General features: G+C 36.0%; 1 protein-coding gene across 1 annotated transcript in view; it reads left to right on the forward strand.

Annotated features, from left to right (window-relative positions):
- The window catches only part of KCNT2 (potassium sodium-activated channel subfamily T member 2), a 198,164-nt gene that overhangs the window by 139,012 nt on the left and 31,867 nt on the right, over nucleotides 1-27,285 (forward strand). Inside the window, exons 15-17 of the mRNA XM_032591711.1 lie at nucleotides 2,809-2,910; nucleotides 7,320-7,403; nucleotides 8,309-8,437. Of these exons, the coding sequence (XP_032447602.1) occupies nucleotides 2,809-2,910; nucleotides 7,320-7,403; nucleotides 8,309-8,437 (315 nt within the window). The remainder of the gene's footprint in view (nucleotides 1-2,808; nucleotides 2,911-7,319; nucleotides 7,404-8,308; nucleotides 8,438-27,285) is intronic.

The following is a 27,285-nucleotide window of genomic DNA, read 5'->3' on the forward strand; positions in this document are numbered from 1 at the left end:
CAGGTGATACAGATGAATCAAGTGAATCATATGTAAGAAAGAATGAATCTAAAAGGAAGCAGATGCTTTCAATTATGGCTAGTTGTTGACATGACCTATGATATCAGATTTTCCAAATGTAAAAGGAATCAGAAATTTAGACTCTTAGGTTCTAAGTGTTGGAACTTAGCCTCAGTAAATTCACGCAGGCCAAATGACACTCCTGCAGTTTCAATTGGACTGTGCACTGCCAATGTATAACTGCTAGTGTATGTGTTGTTTTTGAGAGACAGAGGCGTAGATAAATGATACTGTCCCAAGAATCATGCTGGAGGGGCGCCTGGGTGGCTCAGTCAGTTAAGCGTCTGACTGCGGCTCAGGTCGTGATCTACAGCTTGTGAGTTCCAGCCCCGCATCGGGCTCTGTGCTGACAGCTCAGAGACTGTAGCCTGATTTGGGTTCTGTGTCTCCCTCTCTCTCTCTCTCTGCCCCTCCCCCGCTCACACTCTGTCTCTCTCTTTCTCAAAAAAATAAATAAACATTAAAAAAATTAAAAAAAAAAAAGAATGACACTGGAGTGGATGGTAAGACTAAGTGTTAGTCATGTATAATTTTTTCCCCCATGTATAAAATGGCATTTATAAAAGGGAGGTTTAAGAAATTAATCCAACTTCTTCTTTGTCTAGAGGAAAGAAATTGTGGAATGTATTCTCATCAAGATGGAATGAGTTACTTGAGCTCTTACTTTTTTATGTAACTTAAAAATTAGTAGGACTCAAAAATTTTATTATAGGATCTTCAGTGTTTTTTCTCCACTATCAGGGAAGTTAATACTAAAAAAGAGAGTAAATCACAAATGCAGAATTGTTCACATACACAGAAGGGCAGCATCCCTCAATAAGAAAGTGTTTTCTGAGTGTGTAAAGCATAATAACCATTTAGAGAATGAGGAGGATTTTCAGAGCTGACATTAAGAACAGTGAATTCTCTAAGATGAGAATATTATCCACTGTGAGGTAGAATCTTAATCTGGGGAAGGAATTTTCATATCTCACCAGACAGCCAAGCTGACTCATCAATATCCATGCTGGGAAGAACTGAGAAGTCATCTCCAAACCACCTACACGTACTGTTCAAACTAAGCGTTCTCGACACCTTGCCTCCTAAATTAGAGAATATACTAGGATGTAATGGACACAGACAAAAATTGGGGCATCACTTGCTTATTTTTCCTTTTGCCCTCTCCCTACAATCTCAAGTGAGGATATTCTTATAGTCTAGACAGTCTTCTCAACCAGATGGATGGGATGGATGTGGTGTAATAACTCGTGTCACTACTTGGAAGGGTCTCATCTGTCCAAGAGCCTCATCTGTCCTCTTGGACAGACCTCATTTGTTTGTCCAGGGGAATCCCAGGGGTCAGATCACCCTCATGCCTTCACAATAAGCAAGGGAAGTAGTCCTCTTTCATTCTTTGAGCAGTAGTCTTTTGCACACAGTCTTCAAATCGGGGTATGGGAGGCTCTCCTTCCCTTCCTCCAGATTTGCTACTTTGGAAATGGGAGCTTACTTCCTTTGCCTTAAACACCAAAGTTAACGTTGTCATTTGATTAGAGCTAAGATATGAGTTTTTTATTTGCTTAGCTGTATCTATCTTTTCCAAGGAAAGGTGGCAACAAATGAAACCAGCATTTTTGAGATTACTGTTGGCTAAGTAAAAGATTAACTTCCGTTCTTAAGAAGCCCCTTACAGTCTTACACAAGCATTTGCTCTCATGTCTTCATTTATTAAGGGAAGTTAATTGCAACAAAAATTTTCAAAAGAAACTCCCATACACTGTGATACACACACACACATAATACACACACACACAGTTTCGTTTCTTTTCTTTTCTTTTCTTTTCTTTTCTTTTCTTTTCTTTCTTTCTTCTTCTTCTTCTTCTTCTTCTTCTTCTTCTTCTTCTTCTTCTTCTTCTTCTTCTTCTTCTCCTTCTCCTCCTCCTCCTCCTCCTCCTCCTCCTCCTCCTCCTCCTCTTCCTCCTCCTCCTCTTCCTCCTCCTCCTCCTCCTTTTTGGCATTTAAAGAACTTAGCTGCAGTTTGGTGTGGCTGGGCACAACTTAAAGGTATTTAGAGAAATGAAAACTCAGATGACCGAAAGTTGGAAACCCCTGGATGTGGTGGCTCCTACCTGCCTATTTTTGTGTCCTCACATAGGAGAATATCCAAAAGCGAAGCTTCCAGGTGTTATGATACTTTACGTGGTTTTAGGTTTTTTTTTTACATTTTATTAAGTCCTTTATTGTGTTTGTTCTTTTTATTATATTACCTCAAGTCTTTTGCAGAAATATATATGAAGAGTAAATATTTTTAACCTAGAGAACAAACTGGTGGTTACCAGAGGACAGGTGGGTGGGGGATGGGTGAAACAGGTGATGGAGACTAAGGAGGGCACTTGTGATGAGCACCCAGTGTCTAAGTAAGTGTTGAATCACTAAATTCTGCACCTGAAACCAATATTACACTGTATGTTAACTAACTGGAATTTAAATAAAAATTTGAAAGAGTAAACACATGTTTAACATATGAGAGGATTAACCTTCCTTAATTATTGGGTACTTTAACTGGTGAAGAAAACTTGGTCATGAAAAATAAAGGGACGTATTAAAAATGCAGTTACATACACTTACCACAATGTGTGAAGTCATGTACATGTGTAGCCACCAACCGTTTAATGAAAATATCTTCTTCACATGTATCAGGAAAACATAAGCAGAAAAACGTAAAATCTAGAATCCTCACAAATTTTTCCATTTCAAATTTCTGAACAGAAAGAACGAGAGAAAGGTTCTAATTTGGCCTTTATGTTTCGACTTCCTTTTGCTGCTGGGAGGGTGTTCAGCATCAGTATGTTGGACACACTTCTGTATCAGGTATGTGGTGTTTCCTTCTTTTCTCTCTACCGTATTTATCCTAATCTCACTTAGATTTTATTAAATGAATAATCCCTCTAGTGTTTCTCATGCAGTGTTACCTTAAAATTGGCTTTGGAAGTAATTCAGTGTTTTATTTTGTGTGGTTCATGACAAATGTGCCTGTGAAATATTTTGTAAGAAAAACACTATTTTTCAGAATAATCTATGAAATAATTTTTAGTCATTCTTTAGCATCAGTGTCCTACAGTGTTTACTGTGACATTTTAATACATTTTGCCTATTACTCTCAGCATATTACCACACTAAAAAAAAGAAGCTAAGAAAAAAATGATTACAGTAAAAAAAAAGACACCCTTCTTCATAATGCACATTTTTTGGAAATAAGACACCAAATTGATGTCAATAAACTGATAAACCAAGGATGTTTTAAATATCCATTAATTATTGCATACCTTAGAAAATATATTAAAAAGATTTTGCAACATCTAAAACACATTTAGTTTGTTCCTGAACGTCAAAGTTAACGTTGTCATTTGATCATAGCTAAGATATTTAGAGATGTTATTTTGCACCAATATATTTTAATCTTTTTTTAAGGCTACCAGAAACTGAACAGCAGTAACATTTCATATTCTCTGACTCAAGTAATCAGACAATTTATAAATGTTTCTATTAAGAGAAAAAAGGTGTTCATGGAGCTTTAAATTACTTGATAGCTTTAATCTCAAATTACGTATTCAAACATTTTGTTGTGCTATTTTCTTTTTGATTATGTATTTTATGTACCCTCTTCTGCAATGCTTGACTGAATAAACTAATCTGAAGATAGTTAGAGCTGGCCTTCGGGCTAATTATGCCCCTGAATATGCCTCTAGCAATGTCACAAACCATCTGCTTATGCCAGATGAGTCCAGGAACAAATGCAACAGAGGAGAATAAACACTCCTGTTCACCCTGAAGTTTCCAGACACATTATCTGGGCACTCCAAGAGGGGGACCTCCACCCCCACACACCATTCCCACACATACACTTCTGATCTCTTAGGGGATTGAAGAGCAATCCTGAAACTGAAGATTTTATGTCACTAGCAGTCAAATGGTGGATGTCCTTATGTACCAATGTTTTTCAGATTTCTTAGCCCTGGTATCTTATGTTTCAATAAAATCTCACTAGAAAGGCTAATATATGGGGGAAATAGAAGGGAGACTGTTCTATAGAAGTGGAAAGCAGTGGTTATTTCTTTCTCTTCATTTATACCTTATTTTTTTTGTTGTTGTTGTAAATACAAATGTAGGAAGTTGGTGTTTTCTGAAGCTAGCACCGAAAGCATGAACTAGAACAATAATTTTCAAAGTAGTAACTGTCTAGCTTTGCCTGACATCAGACAAGATATGTTATGTTTCATTTTTCAGATAGGTAAAGAGTAGTCATTTATGGGTTAAAAAAGATATTAGAAATTATAAGTAAATTTCTAAAATTATATAACAAGCATGCGTGTATTCTTAAGATATATACTAAATGCCATCTAATTTTTTTGGTTAATGATTTGAACCCATCCTCTTGTGGATAAATGTTTATATTATGTATTTAAGAACTATTATTAATGACTAGAATTGTACAGTGATTTACTATTAATGTAATTCTATTCTAGACATAATATCATTTGCTTCCTCAAAGAAAACTCTGATATAGGCAGTGTTATCAATCACAATAGAGGAGACACAAGGGCTCAGAAAGATAAATTATCCCATGGTTAGTGTGAACCCGCATCTTCAGACCATGCACATCTCATTTGATTACTCACAACCTCATCCCTGTGGTAAATGAGTCCATATTTGTATAGTGTTTGAGTTTCTTGTGGTACTTTTTTTTTTTTTAACTTACCAGAAGGTTGTTTCTCTTTATTAATATCTTCTCAGTCATCCTTTTTCTCCTTCCCACTTGAAACACAGATCACTTGTACATTTTTAATAGTTTTCTTAATTTTTCTCTTTGTGGACCTGGAAAACAAATGATTAAAAAATAAGTACTAATGGGGCTCCTGGGTGGCTCAGTCTGTTAAGCGTCCAACTCTTGGTCTCAACTCAGGTCTTGATCTCAGCATCATGAGTTCCACCCTCATGTTGGGCTCTGTGCTGTGTGTGAAGACTACTTAAAAAAATAAGTATTATCTGCGGAGGAGTCAGGGAGGGGTGGGGGAAAAAAGTATTATCGAAAATAAAATTAAATAGATACTAAAGGAAACTGAAAAAGATTCTTCTGTGATTGAATTATATGAGATTGAATGCATGGATTTTGTGATATCAGGTGGGACTGTCCCTGTCTTTTTGGCTCATTCCTACCTCTTGTCTTTGACCTGATGACATTACAGGACAAATGATCTCTGGATAAGGAATACTTCAGTGACAAACACAGTGAACAAATCAGCTGTATTACCACATCTGACTCAAAAATAATTTATAACGGGGGCGCCTGGGTGGCTCAGTCGGTTGAATGTCCGACTTCAGCTCAGGTCATGATCTCGTGGTTTGTGAGTTCAAGCCCCGTGTCAGGCTGTGTGCTGACAGCTCAGAGCCTGGAGCCTGCTTCGGATTCTGTGTCCCTGTCTCTCTGCCTCTTCCATGCTCATGCTCTGTCTCTCTCTGTCTCTCAATAATAAATAAACATTAAAAAAAATAATTTATAATGGTTATTTGCCAAATCCTCAGTTTACTTTCTTTTCCATGAGTGCTTTCAATTTTTCACTTTGGAAAATAGTTTTAAGTAGTTGAGAATGTATTTATTTTATTTTTTTTAAATATAATTTATTGTTGGGACGCCTGGGTGGCTCAGTCGGTTGGGCATCCGACTTCAGCTCAGGTCATGATCTCACAGTCTGTGAGTTCGAGCCCCGCATTGGGTTCTGTGCTGACAGCTCGGAGCCTGGAGCCTGCTGCAGATTCTGTGTCTCCCTCTCTCTCTGCCCCTCCCCTGCTCATGCTCAGTCTCTCTCTGTCTCAAAAATAAATAAAAACATTAAAAAATTTTTAAAATATAATTTATTGTCAAATTGGTTTCCATACAACACCCAGTGCTCATCCCAACAAGTGCCCTCCTCCATGCCCATCACCCACTTTCCCCTCTCGCCCACCCCCTCATCAACCCTCAGTTTGTTCTTGAGAATGTGTTTTAAAAGTCCTCTTTAGCACACACACTGAGTTACGAGTGAAGTTGGACAGTGCTTGTCACCACTGCTCTTGATAACTACAAGAAGACTAACACACCTTAAAACCAAACTGCCATTTCTTTGGCCTGAGATAAGGGAATAGATGTGTTTCCTTATGTGCTCGTTTAAGTGGGAGAGTTTAGTTTTCTGATGCTTGCTGTTGGTAAAAAGTACTGGACAAAGTAGTCTAGTAAATGTATTTAAAAGGTATTATACCTTTAAAAAAAGTCTTTGCTATGCAAAATAACTAGACAATTATTTAATCTTTTCATTTTTTTTTTAATTTTTTTTTCAACGTTTTTATTTATTTTTGGGACAGAGAGAGACAGAGCATGAACGGGGGAGGGGCAGAGAGAGAGGGAGACACAGAATCGGAAACAGGCTCCAGGCTCTGAGCCATCAGCCCAGAGCCTGACGCGGGGCTCGAACTCACGGACCGCGAGATCGTGACCTGGCTGAAGTCGGACGCTTAACCGACTGCGCCACCCAGGCGCCCCGAATCTTTTCATTTTTTTTAACACTTGAAGATCAAATTCAAGACAGTCATTTTATATAGTTTATGAAATAATTACATGGCATGGTGAAAATGTACTAGTATTGGTTGAAAGTTTTTCTTTTCACTCAGAGCTAAGAATAAATTGAAAAAGTTGGAAGCATTGTTAACTTAATGCTCTGTTGAGTAGTATTCTAGCAACATATCAAAATATATGCTACCACATCAAATAGTTTGATGATGATATTTAATGCTAAAATATTAATGATTAATAATTAGACCTACTGAAATATTAGAAATTTATTCTATTAGCAAAGAGCTTAGTCCCAAAGAAACCCTTTGGAATATCCCCTTGCAAATTTTAGTTTTCAAGGTTTTTTTTTTTAATATTCTCTATTTTTTTTAACTCATAGTTTTTTTGGTATTAAAAATCTAAAAACACTTTTATCATGACTGATAGCATACATAAAGTTTAAGCATATCAGGATACTCTATAAAACAATCATTCCCCATGTTTCCTTATGGACATCTTAACTGTACCTGTGTATTTAAGACACTGACAGGATAGATTTTTATTTCCTTTTTTGTGGGGGCTTAATGATGTGTTATGGAAAGTAACCTTTTACTGGTTAATGGTAAGATGTTCTCACTGAGCTATTCTGTACATTTCATACACATATTAAATACATATTTTGTTTATATTGCAGTCATTTGTAAAGGATTATATGATTTCTATCACCAGACTTCTGTTGGGATTGGATACTACACCAGGATCAGGGTTTCTTTGCTCTGTAAGTTAATATTCACTGGAATAGAAGATTGTTCTAAGAGATGTTTCTGAAATCCATCTGTGGTATAGTTTGACTAACTCATATATGTCACTTTTTTCCTCTAATATGTGCTCAAAGAATATCATCATAGTTTTTTTTTAATTCTTTAAAAATTTTCGGGGAAACATTATTTTAAGTTAATAATCATGAAAATAGCAATTCTATACAAAATTCAGAACCAGTGTCTTTTTTTTCTAGCTGGCATTTGAGACAGACAGTTTCTGACATGACGTTTAACGTATGACGTTTGACGTTTCAAAATGAGTACACTATATCCAGGCATATTCAGTGAAGTGACTGGCCAACTATTAAGATTTTTGATAAGTGAAGAATGACTAGTACTTAATTATGCCTTCTGTCTGGGAGCCCCGTACTCATCCTGCTACACCTTTTTCTCATTATTAGAGTTATTAGGACTTTGGATGGACAGTTTCTTTTTGTGCTGGAGTGTGTTTTGCACTTGTAGCATCTGTAACATTGGCAGACCCTGCCTGCTAAACTTTAGTAGCAGCCCGTAATCATTGCAACATTCACAAAGTCTACACGTTTTGTAACATCTCCCGGTGAACTAACAGTGACTACTGTCTACCGATATTGAACTGATACAATGTGACTACTGTCTACTCTATTGAACTAATATAATGTCCTGCTGCCACAAATTGAGTGGTTGGTCTTCTGAAGTTTGAGGAACCCCAGGGATAAGCTGAAGTGAAATGCTATGACTAAGTTCCATACATGGATAAGCACTTATGAATGTCACTTTGAGATTTCAAAGTTTTAATGAATTCTGCGTTTAAAAAGTGAAAAACAACCACTGTATTTTTATTTTTTTAATGTAATATGTAAATGATTCGTATATCTTATAGATGAAAATCACTGAGGATGACCTATGGATCAGAACTTATGCCAGACTTTACCAGAAGTTGTGCTCTTCTACTGGAGATGTTCCCATTGGGATCTACAGGACTGAGTCCCAGAAACTTACTACATCTGAGGTTTGGAAATACCAAAATATTCCATTTTAATGATTAACCTGATTAAATATAGCCATTTCTAATTTTAGAAATGGATTTCTAAAAAAAATATGTCATAGAAAGTGACAAAGAATGCTTTCTGGACATGTAGTGTCATCTCAGAGGCAAAAACTTAAATATTTGTTTATGTAAACTATGTCAGAATTTCGCAAAACATTGTTGGCTAAGGGGCTCTTCTAGAGTTTATGAACTTTGGGTTCTGAATGCGTTTTGTGGATCTAAGATTTTGCATGTCTAGATTGTCAGGTAGCAAATTAATTTTAAGTAACCTTCTGACACATAAGAGAGCTTCTCAGGGCAAGCAATCTAGCTTTCTAATATACTGTTTATTTCATATACACACATTTGGAAGGAAGTAAATTGAAGTTAGTAAGCATTGAAACTCACATTTTTCGGGGCGCCTGGGTGGCGCAGTCGGTTAAGCGTCCGACTTCAGCCAGGTCACGATCTCGCGGTCCGTGAGTTCGAGCCCCACGTCAGGCTCTGGGCTGATGACTCGGAGCCTGGAGCCTGTTTCCGATTCTGTGTCTCCCTCTCTCTCTGCCCCTCCCCCGTTCATGCTCTGTCTCTCTCTGTCCCAAAAATAAATAAACGTTGAAAAAAAAAAAAAAAGAAACTCACATTTTTCAAACTCTAGATTAAAGACTACTCTGAAGCCAAGATAAAACCCTCCAGGAATAGTACCAGACCTTCCCAGAGGAAAGCTCAGTCATTTTAAAAGCAAAATAGAATCTGTTAATATAGAACAAAATTTCTGATGGCCTCATACAGCTGAAAACATATTCACACTGATCTGGCCCCATAATGTTGTTCTAAATAATTTTTAAATCCTTGGCAAAACATGCACTTAAAAAAAATTTTTTTTAATGTTTATTCTTGAGACAGAGACAGAGCGTGAACAGGGGAGGGGCAGAGAGAGAGGGAGACACAGATTCTGAAACAGGCTCCAGGCTCTGAGCTGTCAGCACAGAGCCCTGACGCGGGGCTCGAACCCACCAACTGTGAGATCATGACCTGAGCCAAAGTCAGACGCTTAACCGACTGAGCCACCCAGGCGCCCCATAACATGCACTTTTTAAATTATATTCTCTTATGAAATAAAAATTTTGGATAAATGTACTATTCTACCAATATTTATAAAATTACTTAATATAAATATTTTGAAATATTTTTTTCTTGAAATATTCTTGAAATATTTTTCTTCTCAAATACCTTAAAGGTATTTGAAATTTTGGTTAGCCATATTTATTTCTGGTCTTATGCAAAATTAACTCAACTGTGAGGCTCAGATCAGTTATATGCATTTTAGTAATCCATGCAGCCATTTTACCAGTTTGTGTTAAAATAAGTGAATCCATATATATATATATATATATATATATATATATATATATATATAAAGAGCTTTATGAGTAAAAGAGTAGATTTTTGTTTATTTGATAAAATTTGTGGTTTGACATTTAAAAAAGTAATATTGAGGGCAGCAGGAAATAGTTCAGTTTTTCTGAGGTGTTTTCTGGCACTTTCACTATAGATCAGTAGTGCTAGAAGGAACTTTATTGCCGTCTCTGCTATTTGTAAGATAGTTTAGCCAGATAATCCTAAAATTTTAAGAATACTGGATCCAAAAAAATATTATTTGATTAAAAACCTTTAATAGAAGACAAGGGCTTTCACACCTAAGCAATTAACCATTTCTTTTTTGAACTTGGTAAATATAAAGGAAATTTACATTCAACAGAGAATTATCATGCTCTTATCTTACATATAGGCTTTGTCAATTTGAATGTAGTAAATTCTGCCCTTGATCAAGTTCATATTCAGATCATTTTATATTATTAAGGGACTTTGTTTTATTCTGTTTACATTATATGTAGGGAAGGGATAATAGAGTATTTGTATTGCCATGAAGCAGCATTTAACACTACATTTTGGTCAATTCTTCCCATCACAAAAAATATCACTTTATTAAAATGTTTATAAATCCCCAAAGCTCTAGCTTATATGGAAAACATATATTCTTGGGGAAATAAAAGAAACTGAGTTAAATAAAGATGATACCCCTTGTCTTCCTTTATTGAATTCAACTCATCTTTTGGAACATATATTTTTGCCTGTTGTATAAAAATTGAAGCAACTTAAATAATTAAAGATAAAAATAAAGCCATCAAGATTTTTTGACAACAAAATATATTAATAGAGGCCGAGAAATGAATGTTATTCTACATCTAAAATGAACTTAGTGCCACAGTTGAGCCAGAATTCTACTTTTACTTTCCTGGCAAGTAAGGCAAAAATAGAACTGTTGAATTATATAGTAATTATAGTCTGATTCATGAAAAGATAAAAATTAATCTTGAGAAAGATTGGTTATTAAAAGAACACATATAATATAAGCTTTCTTATTTAAAAGGTTTTAGATAACATGAAGAAGAGTATCTATCTTCAATCATAGTTTTGTAAGATGCAAAGTGCCACTAAATGCATATCTTTTAAATTAATCTTTTATTTATTTTTAAAGGGGCATCAATTAAATAATAACTCAGTAAAAACATTGGATTTTGTGTGAAGAGGGAAACTTTTTTTCCTGACCATACAAAAACAAAGAATAAGACCTTAGCATCTCTGATGAGATGAAAGAATGACTCATACATTCCACCATCTTTCTCAAATACCAGATGGTTCAAGAAAAGTCACGTTAGAATTCAAATGATTTACCTTTGCCTCAAATACGAAGGTTGTCTTACTTTAACTGAAGAAAGACACCAGATTTCAGGAGGTAGAAACTTCATTTAATAATTAGAATTGGAGAGTCTAACGTATTCTTTTCGGATAGCTGTCAGATCCCCATTCCCCTTGACAGTTCAGATAGCTGTATTACTGTCCCTCACTCCACACTGGCAAAGATTGAAGACTGTTTCAATGGAGAGATGACACAGATACTGTGTACTGGGAGACATTAGGCATAGTTGAGGGCAGTGATACATACTAAATTCAGGGAGCTTAGTGCAAGGTACATTTTGTATAGTGTACCCATCAGCAGTAGGTTAGAAGAGTCTTCCCTAGGGAATCTGACCAAGCCAAGTGAACAGCCTAAAGATGTAGACATGGGATATTCAATGATCCAGTGATCACCATGAAACTCAATAAAAAATGTTTCACTAGGAGCTTTCAATAAATGTTATCAGTCCCCTACTCTTAAATACGAGTAGACAACTAAAAATTCCATATGTCAAGAAATAGAATGAAACTCAAAGGCACCAAAATAAACAAACATGAAGAAAAAAATTATGTAGGAAGGATAGATCATTGAAGAAGAAGACAATTTCAAAGCACAAAATGAAGACTTGCATTCCTCAGTATTTACCTAAGACAAATGAAAATACATCCATGCAAAGATTTGCAATTTGCATACGAATGTTCTTAGAAGCATTGTTCATAATAGCCAAAATTTGGAAACAACCTAAATGTCCATCAACTAGTAAACAGATAAACAAAATGTATATCCATACAACAGAATACTATTTATCAATAAAAAGAAACTACTTATATGTACTGTTACTTTGATGAATTCAAAAATATTATGATAGGGATACCTGGGTGGCTCAGTCAGTTAAGCATCTGACTCTTGATTTCAGCTCAGGTCATGATGTCATAGTTGGTGGGTTTGAGCCCCATGTCGGGCTCTGTGCTGATAGCTCAGAGCCCAGAGTCTGCCTCAGATTCTGTGTCTCCCTCTCTCTCTGCCCGCCCCCCCCCCGCTCACTTGCTCTGTCTATCTCTCTCTCTCTCTCTCTCTCTCTCAAAAATAAATAAACATTAAAATAAATAAATGTTTAAAAAATATGTTAAGGCAGACACAAAAAACCACATATAGTATGATTTCATGTTTATGAAATGTCATAAAAAGTGAATGTATGCAGACAGGAAGCAGATTAATAATTGCCTAAAGCAGGGTGAGGTGGAGGAAATGGGGAACCAGTTAATGAACATGATGGGGTTTATTGGGGTATTGGAAATATCCTGAAACTCACTTATGGTGATGGTTTTACAACTTGGTAAATTTACTAAAATATCTGAATTTTACATTTGAAAATTATCTATGTCAAATATATATTATTAGTAAAGTTATATATTGAAAAGTGATCAGTAATATTAGAAAGATAAGATATTGCAAGGATGAAAGATGAACAGGAAACTAAATTTTTAAAAGAATATTTAGGAAAGAGGAAAACCTTGGGAACTGAAAATGTAATACCAGAGGTAAAAAAGTTCATATCATAAAGTTGAAGAAATCACCAGGAAACTATAACAAAATTTCAAAAATGGAAACAGTAAAGAAAGATAAAATTAGAGGACTAGTCCAGGAGGTCTAAGATCTGAATGATAAGACTTCCATACAGAGGAGAGGCGGGAAAATTGAAGAAATATCAGTGTAATAACTTAAGAATAATCCCAGAATAGAAGTGTGTTAATTTTCAAATCAGAAGGGTCACCAAGTGCCCACTATAATGAATTAAAATGAATTCACATCAAGACTCAGCAGCATAAAATTTCAGAATATTAAAGGAAAGGAGAAGATTCAGGAGGAGAGCAAGGGGTAGGTCATATGCAAACTATACTTGGGATTTTTCAACAGCAACTCCGTAAGCCAAAAGACAATGGAAAAATGCCTTCAAGATGTTGAGGGAATGTTTCCAACTAGCTCTAGTTCCAATTCTGAACTAGAATTCTATATTCAGCCAAACCTTTCAGACTTGTGTAAAGGTAGGATAAATCATATTTTAGCATTGTCTTCAAAAACATTCTTCCCATGGCTGCTTTCTAAGGAAACTACTCCCACCAAAAGAAATGAATGCACTGAGAAAGGAATCATGGTATGGAAGAAACCAGACATTTTGTAGAATCCAGGCAACAAATATGAGGCTAAGGAAATCCCTCCCCAGGATTGCACTGAAAAGACCACTAGGCATAAGAGCAACCTGGAGTGGGTCAGAAGGTTTCAGAGAGATTTCTTCAGGAAGATGAAATCTACAGAATACCTTATATATCTCAATATCTTACAGAAAGATTAGACAATTGCCAAAGACCTTAGGATATATTAAGTACATACATAATTAAGCAGTTAATAAAAATAAGATAGTTATTAACTATAGGAATACAGTATTACTACTGACAAAAAAAATTTTGCAGGAAATCAATAGTAATCACATTTCCTGTATAGCTCATCTGTAAATTGCATTTAGTCATAGTATGCCCTCAATTTTGATCTGACCAAAATTATATTTGAACAATTTTGAAATGATGGGAGATGGCAAAGGTACTCAAATAAGTGGAAAAGATTAATTCCTCTCCCTTCAGAGTATGAAGTGAATAGATGAAAGCAGAGGCTGAAAAAAAAATTATCAGGCGTGCTATATAAAAAAAAACAGAGATAAAAACTACATATCCAGCTAAAAGACAAAAGCAGATGAACTCTAAGGAAATAAAAGTGATGATAGTGGAAGGTTCTATTTTTCAAAACAAATCATAACATTTTCTGACGAAACTATGTATTTATAACTAATAAAAACAACTAATAGATTTATAGTCATATATAGTCATATAAGACCCAATCATTTATTATTTTTCAGATTATACTATCAAGTGTTAAGTTCCGTCCTATCCTGTGGATAATTTTTTATTAAATGCCGATATTTCATATCAGAATGTAGGAGGGATAAACACAAGTAAAAACTAGGCCTTGCTACCTTGTTATTTCATGAAGTTAAAAAAAGTTCAAGTTGTATTTAACTTTACATGGGATTTCATGCCAACTCATTTTCTAGTCTGTCTTTAGTATCTTCTTATATTCAATGTATAGAAAAAAAGTTATTTTGCTTTGTCTGTGGGAGTAGGGGAAATACTACTCTAGCAGACGTCTTTGAGAAGATAAATGATGATGAAGAATATTTATCATTAAAATTGTAACATGTACAAAAGACCTGGAATACAGTATGCTTTTTGGTGAGCTGTATACTGGTGGAAGGAGAATTCATACAAACACAGAGAATAAAGCATAGGTTCATACAGTGACTCAAGAAATCAGTCCATGGAAAGTAGGGTACAGCTGGATCCGCCCCCTTTTAGCTGGTGATATATCACCATGCCAGACTTCTACACCGTCTATATGTGTCTATTTAAGGGAATCTTTATAAACATCAGAATCTCCTGGTTCAAAAAACACAGGATACACAAGGACTCATGCTGCTCTTGCTGACAAAGAGGAACTACATTTCTGTCCACAATCCTTTATCCACAATTCCGAAATCCAAAATATCTCACTTGAATTGTGAGATTTTAATGTTATTATTCCACTTAAAGTTAATATTCTTTTTTTTTTCATGTTTATTTATTTTGAGAGAAAGCATGTGTGCACGAGCTGGGGAGGGGCAGAGAGAGAGGGAGAGAGAAAATCCCAAGCAGGCTCCATGCTGTCAGCACAGAGCCCAAGGAAGGACTCGATCCGAGGAACTGTGAGATCATGACTTGAGCCGAAATCAAGGCTTAACCAACTGAGCCACCCAGGAACCCTTAAAGTGAATATTCTTACTTTTCATTGCAGAAATATTACTATTTTTTATCATGAAATGTTACCCAAGACCCACTAGGGACATTTCCTACCATACAGTATATAGTACAGTACCATTTTCCAAAGTCTGTTAAGTTCTTAATTGATAGACATATTTGTTCTTATGGTTGTTTGGTAAGAAAATGTGAAACTGCATTTACCTCGTTTTCCAGTGTACTGAAAGTCCCATTTGTTTGAAGTATATTGTAACCACTGAGAATTGTACTAGAAATTAGAAAAAGATCATTTTAAAGCACATTAAAGTACCAGTATCTCTTTGGTGTGCACAATAAATTAGTGGAATATGTTACTCTGATTGTTGGTCACCTTCACAGTTAGTAAATCCTGTAACTTTAAAGCATGTGATTTAATGGAATAGTTAATCATTGACTGTCCCATCTATCAGTCATTAACTCTTGACTATTAAGGTGAAATGTAGTATTTTTAAATATACAAAATCACATTAATAAAATTATTTTAATAAGGATTAAGATAGAATAGTTTTGAAATTCTAGCTGCCCATTCTGCCATTATTCACTCAAGCAATGTTTTTATTTTCTTGGGCCATGTGTTAAGAATCCTGAGATCAACAGTTTTAAGGAGGCTGTAATTAAATGTTCATTATGCATTTTTTAGATTTGTGACAACCGTTAGAATGCTAGACAATTTGTCAGACTTGAGTAATGTTATATCAAAGAATATAATTGAAAATTTTGCTTCCACTTATTGAAAAGTGAATAGAATGTTATTCTTTAGAACTGAAGAATAAGATAGCATGACTTTTATATCCCCTAATTACTTAAGGGTTATATGGTGACTGGACAGATCAAGTTTTAGACTTCACAGCCCATGTGAAAGCTCAGAATATTTCTCAAAATGAATTAAATTTATGCATTGGAGAAAAACAATCTTATTACAACATCTAAATTTAGAAGTATTAAATTTTAGAAAACAATTTTATATGAGATGCAAATTTTAAAACAGTACAGATATTAATGCCAACAATGATTATTGAATGCCAATAATCATATCAAATATCCTCTCATGAACTTTACAAGCTTCTGTCAGTTGTTTTATTTTCTCTACTTGTACCACTTTTTCTTTTGATCAAACATTAGAGAGACAGTTTTACCAAACAAACAAACAAAAAATAATCGAATAAGAAGTTTCTGGGAAGCTTTTAAAATAATAATCTATTCTTTATCTAATTTTATTCAGAAGCCCCGTGATAGAAAATGAATCACATAATTGTAATGTGAGTGCTAAGTGGGGACTTGTCATATTTTGTCTTTGTTGCTGATCGTTTCATGTATGTATTGTTTAGTCATTGTTTAAACTGTATTTTGTATGTTTCTTTTTTCCTTCCTTTGTGTCAGTCTCGAGAAATAGCATCACAAGTAAGTATTTTGTCTCCCTTTCCTCAACCAGTTTAATTGTGAATTCAGAGCTGTTAAAAGGAAAGAATATTAATGATTGAATTCAATATTTCAGATATTAAAATAAAACAAATTGATTAAGGTGAGGTGTTATAAATGCTCTATTTTCAAGTTAGTGTGTCTGTATTTCCCTAATAAGATTGTGAGATCACTTTACCTGTTTGTCTTCAAACAATGTTTATGTATTAATCCAATCATATGTTTTACTGTGTGATGTCATTACCTACTCATCACTTAGTGGCTGTGGATTGTCTGTCTGTCCTTGAGTGAGGGACCCACCTTAAATGCAAGCAGCTGGGACTGAAAATGTGATATGAAACATACCTTTTTGTACACTTCCTGTGTAGGCTGGTCCCCCTAGAAGGGGTTATAGGAACAATAGGACCTGGGATGGCTTTCTCTAGCATACTTTTTAATGTTGAATTTATTCTTTAATAGTTTTAATTTATTGTCATGAAGAAACCATCAGTTTAGTGTTTGATAACAGTGATCAGTGCTAATAATTGATTTATTACAATGAAAACAAAGTTCTTACTATTATGTATGTATACATGCACTTATATTGCTGAAAACCTTGATATCATCTTCCTGTGATTCGTATTTTTAATTTTATTTTCCACTTTCTTCGTATAAACTATGATAAACAATTGTCATTATGGTCTTAGCACCTAACACACACTCCCAAATGTTAACATAATTAATGTAACTATTACAAATCTAAGCATTTTCAACTTTAAAAATTGCATTTTGAATGTGAAAGCAGTGGTAGAATTCAGCCCATTAAGTGTAAAACTTGTGTGCCAAAGTTGCCATCTGAGAGTACACGTCTGTTTTTCAGCTTGTTGAATTTTGGAGAAAAGTTCTGTATTATATTATCCAAATTTTTGGTGTAATGACTATTGTCTTACTTATGTCATACATTTGAATCTATATAATAAGTGCAAATTCTGTTCACTAAATTATTTTAAACATCTTAAATTATTTATTTAAGGTTTTAAAAGTTGCAGCTATTATATTTTTCAGTATTCTTATTTTGTTTTATTGTATATTAAATCTTTTAGAATTTACTAAGTAATCACCAAGGAAACTTCACTTTGGGGTGCATGAATGATGTTTTAGAGGACTGCTTTCCAACCTATTTCACATGATGGTCCACACTGAAAATATAGTGTTTGTTTGGCATGAAGACGCTCAGGGGTTTCAGCTACCATGACTGCCCGCAGGTTGAGCAAATTAAGATCAAATTTTAGATCAATGTAGAACATATCCCTGGCACATAATGATTTTGGGGAACATGTTTTAGAGTTTTATTGTTGCTTTTTTAGAATGTTTTATAACACTTTGAGTTCAAATGAGATCAAACATATATTTCTAAAGTTTTAAAGTATACCAATATCTGACCTGACCAGCTGCACAAATGAAATTTAAAGTGCAGTGAATTGGCATCCAATATTTAATAAAATATTTGGTAATATGTCACAAGCCAAGTTGTTTCACCTTGCTTTTCCTCAAGGGATTCTCAGGTATAAGTCCAGATGTGGTAGAAACACAGTGGTAGAAACACTTGCTAGGGTTTCCTCTGTGTCCCAGGAAAAACAAAATTTTCATTTGGTCAAAAACTTTATAGTTTTATGTTTGGAAATGGACTGAATCTTTCAGATGTAGGTTTTGGCTATGTTGCAGTTCTACATATTGATTCAGATGTTCTGCATTTGTATTCAGGTGGTACACATCACCATCACCTCTTTTCTCCAACTCACCACTTTGGTGCTAAAAGGCAAAAGTTTGGCACATTGCTGAATCATGGCAGCCAATTGCAAGTTTACCCATGGAAGTTTTTTCTTTCTCATAGATATTATTCTAGGGCTAAACATCTTTCAGTCAGCTCCCTGTGTAAGCAAAGTGTCTTCCCTTTCATTTACTGAAGGGTTTGAGTCTTCCAATATAAGTATCGTTCTTGCAATACTTTTTATGAAGGAAAAACCTCTAATTGTACTGTGGATATGAAGACATTTATCTTTGTAATTCTGATTGTTTCTACAACAATTTTCACCTTTTCGAGCTCTAATTTTTGTTTTTAGGTTTTTTTCTCTCCCCATCAACTCTCTCCCTTTACCTTTGAATATATGGGTTTCCCAAATTCTCAAGAAAAATTTCCCCTTTTATTCTTTTTTTTTTCTTATCTTATTCTTGCTGTTAAAATCTGAGAAAAGCTCATATGGCTGTTTATTCTATTCCTTATCAATGTCTTCCACAGTTTCTCCCCACTACTGTATTTATTCTCTTCTTGAATCACTAAAAGTCTTTAGCCAAAATCATGGACATTTGAAACTAGTTTTAATTTATTTAGACATCATATAACCTTTATCAGGGTTCATTATCTTCTACATCTTAAAATTCTTTACCCTCAGTTTTTATATTATGAGTTACTTTCTTTATGTGTTTTACCTGTTTTTATTGGTTCATTTCTTAAACTTCCCTCCCTCTTTCTATTGTTCAATTTCTGCCTATAACAGCTCATTTGAGATGCTGCCGACGTGATCTCCCATCTGAAGGCTTGTCCTTAACCCGTTGTCCGTGGGATTGGCTCTGGAGCTCAAGACTCCCAAGTAGCTGCAGCAATCTAGGACTTCTAGGACTGGTCTTCATCTTTAACTTCCAGAAAGTACTCCATTAACCACCTGAGTTTAGGCTAAAGTTCATTGCAAGTAGTCTCACCTGAAGGCTTAATCTTGATCCCTGCCCAGTGCTAAGCACTTTATTATTTTATTTAATCCTCACCATAAGCCAATATGGCAGACAATATTATTCTCATTTTTTTAAGTTTATTTATTTACTTTGAAAGAGAGACAGAGCGAGCAAGTTGGGGAGGGACAGAAGGAGAGGGAAAGTCCCAAGCAGGCTCCACACTGTCATCACAGAGCCTGATGCAGAGCTCGAACTCACAAACCGTGAGATCATTACCTGAGCCAAACCAGGCGTCGATGCTAAATCGACTGAGCCACCCAGGCGCTCCAACATTATTCGCGTTTTTAAAGCAGAGATATAGAGAAGTTAACTTGACTAAGGTCAAAAGCCCTGGAAATAGCAGACCTGGTTTTAGAATTTATCACTGACACCAGAGCCTCTTTTAATCACCAAGTCTCACTGTAGCAGCCTCTACCGGTTTCTGAACTACCTCTCTCTTTTCCACCATCTGCTCTGAGGTCCTCAGATGCTTTGTTTAAGAACCAACATGGGAACTGACACTGGAACCATAAGCAGGCATTTACTAAATGTATGTTTTATAGTCTTTTGGTCTTTTTCTACACTTGATCTTGCAACAGTCGTTGTGTCTTACGGTTTCAGTTATTACCTCTATGTTGATGTATGGCAGATTTGTGTTTTCCATCCTTGTAATTCATAAAAATGAAGACAAACCTATTTTCTGCCAGATCCTGTTCACTTTGTTATCTACTAGGAGGTAAAAATATTTATTGAGCACCACTAGGCACCAGATGCACCCATCAAGATGATCGGAACGTGTCAGTAAACATACAAGGAAGATTTCTCGGAAAGCTAACATGAAAACTTCATGTCTTTTCTTGAATTTAATTACTTCTTGGTGGATTTACAATATCTAAATTCTCTTCCCTTCAATATCTTGCATAGAACAGATTAATGATCATATTCCTTACGTTACTCACATGATGCATGATGCATATAGTGGATATTTGATACCTACTATATCAAATCAAATTTCTTATTGCTGGATTTTACCCTACTTTATATTCTAGTCATTCTTTATTGATAATCTTTCTGTCCCTGTGTCTGGTACAGATCATTTATTCAGTTACTCTGCCTGACCAAATGAGAAATGAACTGGGTATCAGATGATCTGGGTTTAAATGTTGGCTTCTCCCTTTACTAGCTGTGTGTAAAATGGTCTCTTCTCAACACATAGCAAAGTGAAGACTAAGTAGGGAGCATATGATTATCACTTCACAAATTAGAATAAAGGGCAGTTGTGTGTTAATTATTCATAGCTACTGGCAAACGATTCTGGAGCAGAGTACATAGAGTACCATAGATCTTATTTCGTCAGTTTTCACTGCTGCACCATTTTGAGTGGATGACATTCCTTAGAAAGCATTTGTATCAACACACTTAAATTTATAAAATAATATAATAGTAAGTATTCTTGTGATTTAGATAAATACTTTATAATATTAGTCAAACATGTATATATTCACTATATACCTCAAATGCATTCTAATTACACACACACACACACACACACACACACACACACACCGTGAGTCTAAGCTCATCTGTAATTTTGTTTCACATTTTCTCTTACAGAAAATATACTCTTAGATCTTTTTTCTTACCTTATTTTACAATTATTTTAAAATATTTTCTGGCTTTTATTCTTATCTTGTGCATTTCCACCGCCAGGAAAGCATTTCTTACTTGCATTATGTCCTTACTCTAACTTAATAAGAATCTCATTGAAACACTTATTAGCAGGAAGCTGTTTAAGTGAATCCAATCTGTTTGATTTAATTTAACTACATAGTCATGACTTTCTGTCCACTTAACATCTTAAACTGCATGGAGATCATGCTTTCACTCTGCACTGCCATAAGAAGTAAATTAGGCCTTTAGTTACAGCTTTCTGTTGAATGGCCACTAGAGTCTACAAAATCAGAACCAGATGGAAAATTATAAGATTGATCTAGGTCTGCATAATGGAGTGGTGTTCTGTAAGCAACAGTATACTTGGATCAATAATACTGTTTTTTGTAGATTCTTTACATGAGAATGTGAATATTTATATCTGTGAAGTCTTATATCATTGTATCTATTCTTCTTTTTTTTATTTTTATTTTTTTAGAGGGGGAGGTGAGTGAGAGGGAGAGGGAGAAGGAATCTTTAGCAGGCTCCACACTCAGTGCAGAGCCCAACATGGGGTTCAATCCCGTGACCCTGAAATCATGACCTTAGCTGAAATCAAGAGTCAGATGCTCCACTCAGTCACCGAGGCACCCCCCATTATGCCTGCAATTTAATTAAGACATTAAATATATCACAGAAATTTTCTTTCCACAGGCTCATTTATCCATAACTACCATATGTTTTAGGTCAGTGGTTCTCAAATGATAGAAAAAAGAAAGGGGGAGAGAGAAACAGTGTTTAAAATGGTGGAATTGGCCCATTAGAATCACTGTAATGGTTTTTCATGAATTTATATGCTTAAGTCCTTTTACTCTGGACTGTAAAATGCTGGAGGTGATAGAATGGTATCCTCCCTAACTTGCCCTACAGTGAGTAGGATCTGCCCCCACACACATATACTCACTGTTGAAACCATTGTTTTAGGCTGTGTATTCCTGTAATTCTGGAAAGTGGTAAGAGAAAATTGAACTATGAAGAAGACAGAGCTGGCAATGAAAATATGATTCTAATAATGTAAGCCATTGGAATGCCTTTATGAGGATGTTAAACCCATGTGCTTATTCAGTGCTCTTCTATTTGTTGATTGTAAGTCAGTTTATTCAGATGTATAAGCTATTCTTTACACACACACACATAAGTGTGTATAATACATTAAAACCTAATAGGGGCACCTGGGTGGCTCAGTCGGTTAAGCTTCCGACTTCGGCTCAAGTCATGATCTCACGGTCCGTGAGTTTGAGCCCCACGTCAGGCTCTGTGCTGACAGCTCAGAGCCTGGAGCCTGTTTCCGATTCTGTGTCTCCCTCTCTCTCTGCCCCTCCCCTGTTCATGCTCTGTTTCTCTCTGTCTCAAAAATAAATAAACGTTAAAAAAAAAAACATTTTAAAACCTAATCATAGAAACCCCAAAAGGGTGTTTTATGTAGAAAGCAAGTACACTCTTATGTTTATTTTTTTCTAGACATAAAATGGATGAATTGGTCAAAGAAAACCACTCTTTAGTTTCCTTATAAACCAATATTTAATGATGATGAAATCAATCTAAATTTGGGCCAGACCTTCATTCTGGCCTAGTGGACACACATCAACATGTGGCACACAACAGTTAAAATTAAACAACAATTAGAAGGCTGAAGGGGTGTCTTGAGGCCTACAAAAAAAGTACTTGTGAAATATATGGTAATAGCAATTCTGATGCTGATAATATCACTTTCTCTTTAGAAAGCCAAAAAACGTAAGCATTACTTGGAGAAGAAATGCTATACCTTCAGAGAAGACAAAAACATTCCACTACTACACAGTAAAAAAAAGTGGACATCATCTGACTTCAAAAGAAAAACAATGAGAAAATAGTGTAAAATAGTGTTAGTGGCATTGGTTAGTGACATTTTCATGGAAACATGACATAATAAAGGCATTTTCATTAAACATTTAAAATATATTTCTGAACACTACAACTTAAAAGAGTTATGCGTACTTTAGAGAAATATTAACCTTTAAATATTGCTGTTTAGCAAATTCTTTTCTCAGGATCACCAGTAACTTCTATAACATACTTGTATGAATAAAAGGTGCATAACTTTTATTTAAAAATCTCCCATCATGGGTAGTGCTATGGTCCTAAATAAGCTAATGACCTTTTATTATGTCTTTTCTTCTTCCTCAGTGCCTCTATAACAATAGCTATTATTTGTGACATATATAGTAGAGGGCAAAAAGCTGTAGTAAGAACTATTTGATAATATTCATCACCCATTCTATTCCATAAAAAATGCTTCATTCTTGGCTTCCTGAATAGTCAATTTTTCTATACATTCTCATATTCTTAATTTCTTATTTCTCATCTATTTCATATTCCCCAACTGAGGATTCTGAGATATAAAAGTTAAAACGAGGGCATTATCTCTAAACCACATCTTTTTTTTTTTTTTTTTTTTACCTTTTTTAAGGTTTATTTATTTTGGGGGGGGTGGAGAGGCAGAGAGAGAGGGAAAGAGAGAATCCCATGCAGGCTCCAAGCTATCAGCACAGAGCCCGATGCTGAGCTCAAACTCATGAACCATGAGATCATGACCTGATCTGAAATCAAGTCAATGCTAAACTGACTGAGCCACCCAGCCCCTGTGCCCCAACACCTATCTTTTCATTATTAAAATTTCCAACTTATATTAGTTAATCATAAACAGAAGCTTGGGAGGACTCTACAGATACAGCATAAAACTGCACAGCATAAAACTGTTGATAATAGATGGCAACACAACTCAAAAATTTTGCTGAGCAGCAGGAAGTGAAATCAGTTAATAAGCCTCAGCAAAAGAAGATCCTCATTGGCACTGGCCATTGCCTGCATACCTTGCTTGCTGTGCCAAATATTGAGATCAACCCTCATAGACAGGAGGGACACCTTCACCCAAGTCTGGTAAAAGTGTTGAGACTGACGATTCCACATGTGCACCAAGAGGGTAGAGTAAAGGGCCATAAGTCACTGTATTGGTCTGAGTCTTCCAGAGAAACAGAACCAACATATATATATGAGAGAGAAAGAGAGAGAGAGAGGTAGATGTGTATGTGTGTGTGTGTGTGTGTGTGTGTGTGTGTGTGTGTGTGTTATTGTAAGGAATTGGCTTATGCAATTATGGGGAGCAAGAAGTCCCAGGATCTTCAGTTGGTAAGCTGGAGACCCAGGAGAGCTCGTGGTGTAACTCTAGTCTGAGTCTGAAGGCCTGAGAGTCAGGAGAGCTGAGATGGAAGCTGCATTCAAGGGCTGAAGACTGGTGTTCAAAATTGAAGCAGTTAAGTAGAATAGCCTTTTGTTCTATCAGATCTTCAGTTGATTAAATGAGGCCCACCCACATTGGGGAGTACTACCTGCTTTACTCAGTCTACCAATTCAGATGTTAGTCTCATTCAGAAACACCCTTACAGACACACCCAGAATAACGTTTGGCCAGATGTTTGGGCACCCTGTGGCTTAGTCATGTTGACACACAACATTAACCTTCATGAGTTCACTCTTTGTCAATTAGGCACCTTATACATCTGTTCAAAACATGCTTAATCTCCAAAGACAATAACAAGGTCCTAATTCCTTTTAACATGTTAACATAACTATTTTGCGTACAAATAAAAACACACTAAGTCCTTCACCAAAGGGGAGCTAAAGTCCTTGAGTGATGTTTCCTTGTCTCCCTGATGTCTGTAACTTAAATAGTATGCTGTAAAATTAACAATACTTAAATAGTATGATATAAAGCCTATACATTTTACGTTACATGGTAAATAAGAGAGGGAAGAAAACAAAAATATTTCTTAACACACATGCACACAGTCAAATAAATTTATAACAAAATAAGGGAGAGATATGCATGACAATTGCATTCCTTATTTCTGTTAACTATTCACTTGGTCATAGCTGGTACTTCCTTCCACTACCTTTTGTATTCTATATTCCTGTTGCCTTCAGCCAGCACCTGTCTGGTGAGGTGACTCAAATCTTCATTCCTGTCTAGTGGCCTGGGCCATTAGTAGTTCTATCTGGATTGGATTTTTGCAGTTTTCCATTGACCTAACCCACAGAGTATAATAATACTAAGAGAGCCCTAAAGAAGCTTGCTCTTTTGTTCGCAAAGAAGAGTAGCCATTCGCAGAGGATGGCAGGGTTTTGCTCCCCACAGCATCCCTATCTGCCAGCAACACTGCACGCACCATTGGTTTTACTAGATCCTAGAGCCCAAGCGGCAGAGCACTTGCATAGCAGCCTGGACCTCTTACAGAGCCTTTTTTTTTTTGGTCTGGGATACTAAAAATTGGCAGGTTTTGGGGTCACTCAGTAAATGGACCAGAGTTAACACACCCAGATGAGGAATATGTTGCCTCTAATGTCCAAAAAAGCCCACTAGGTATTGTGCTTCTTTTTTGGTCCCCTTGAAATGTCACTGAAGTAAGAGCCCCCTGTATTTTTGCCAGATACGTCTTCCACCTTCTGACATGCAAATGTCTTATCAGTAAGTTTTGGGTAGTTGCTGCTTCCTGCTTACTAGGTCCAATCAGCATAATGTCATCAATGTAACTGGCGCACTATCTTGTGGAAGGGAAAGGTTGTCAAGGTCCCTACAAACTAAATTATGGCATAGAGCTGGAGAGTTGATATACCAGTGAGGTAGAACGGTGAAGATGTCCTTGGCAGCCCAGAGCAAAATGCTCCTGGGTGTTTCTTATTGATGGAGATGGATAAAAAGACATTTACCAGATCAATAGCTACATGCTAGGTACAGGGGATGTGTTAATTTGTTCAAGCAATGAAACCACATTTGGTGTAGCAGCTGCAGTTGGAGTTACTACCTAGTTAAATTTAGGATAATCCACTGTCAGTCTCCAAGCTCCATTTGTCTTCTGCACTTGCCCAATAGGTGAGTTGAGTGGGGTTGTGATGGGAATCACTGCAACTGCATATTTCAAGTCCTTGATGGTGGCGCTGATTTCTGCAGTCCATCTAGGAATTTGGTATTGCTTTTGGCTTAATATTTTCTTCCACTAGTCTAGTGGCTTCTGCTTGCCCTTTCCCATCATAGTAGGTCAGTATGGTCAGGGAGCCAATGTGGGGCTGGAATTGGAAAAATATCATTAGGATGGGTTCTGGGACCTACTGAGTCCACTGTGTGACAGACCTGAGCTATTGGTCACATGACGACCATAAGCCCCTACCCTGACTGGTGGACCAAAGTGATGTTTTGTGTGTCCTGGAATTAGAATCATTTCAGAGCCAGTCTCCAGTAGTCTTTTTAAAAGGTCTGATTATTTCCTTGTCTTCAGTGTACAATCACCCTGGTAAAAGGTTGTATGTCTCTTTGGGGAAGGCTGGGAAAAAGATTAATGGTATAAGTTTTTGGTACTATGCCAGATCCTTCCGCAAAAGGAACAAGCTTCTTCTCCTTTGAAGTGTTCTAGTTGTGTAAACTGACTCAATTCTGGGGATCATTTGAAAGTCTGTGACACTCTATTTTTATGATTCAGGTTAGATTTTTGTTCACTTGACCTAGATGTTTTATGCTTATGCAGATCAGGTAAGAGTTTAGTGGTTTTTCCCACCTATTTTACCTGTAGGAACACCAGTGCCATGGGTCTGTGCAAGTCAGACTATTCTAATTGCTGCTTTGACTCTGTTGTCCATTATAACCATGCTTACCTTGGGCAGTTGATTGCTACCACTTGGCCCATGCCTCCTTGGGATCCAGCTACTCCCATTGCATTCAGGTTTCCCAACTGAGTGACTGCAATTATCAGACTATGGTCTGGCCCAGGGAGAAGAGTGATCTTGGAACTCTTCAAGGGTACTGAGGATCTGCTCACAAATTTATTTCTCACAATTGCGGTGAAAGGAATGCCTTCTAGACCCTCTCACTGTGGGTGAATATGTTTTAAGTGAAAAATCTACTCTTACATTCCAATCTTCTCACAACTTTTAATCCCTTGCTTTACATTAAACCAGATTAGATTCCGCATGTCCAACTTGCTTACTGTGGGTCACCTTTTGGTACATGTTTCAGCCAATCAACCAGATAAACTGTTAGAACCCTTTCTAACTCCCCAAGCTGAAACTTTCAATGCAGAATCTCTATTTAATGAGTCCATATCAATAAATACTGCCTGATCCAACTTTATGTTTCTTCTACCATTGTCCCACACACGTTGCCCAGATTTTGGTCTATATAAATTAGAGAACCCAAGTAGTTCTTTTGGAGTGTAACTTCCTAAACATGTGATGAAAAATAAAGTAGCTAATATATATGCCATCCATCTATCATGTACATCTTTAGGAATCACTTT

The sequence above is a fragment of the Lynx canadensis genome, chromosome F1 (genome assembly GCF_007474595.2).
Source record: "Lynx canadensis isolate LIC74 chromosome F1, mLynCan4.pri.v2, whole genome shotgun sequence".
Classification (NCBI taxonomy): Eukaryota; Metazoa; Chordata; class Mammalia; order Carnivora; family Felidae; genus Lynx; species Lynx canadensis.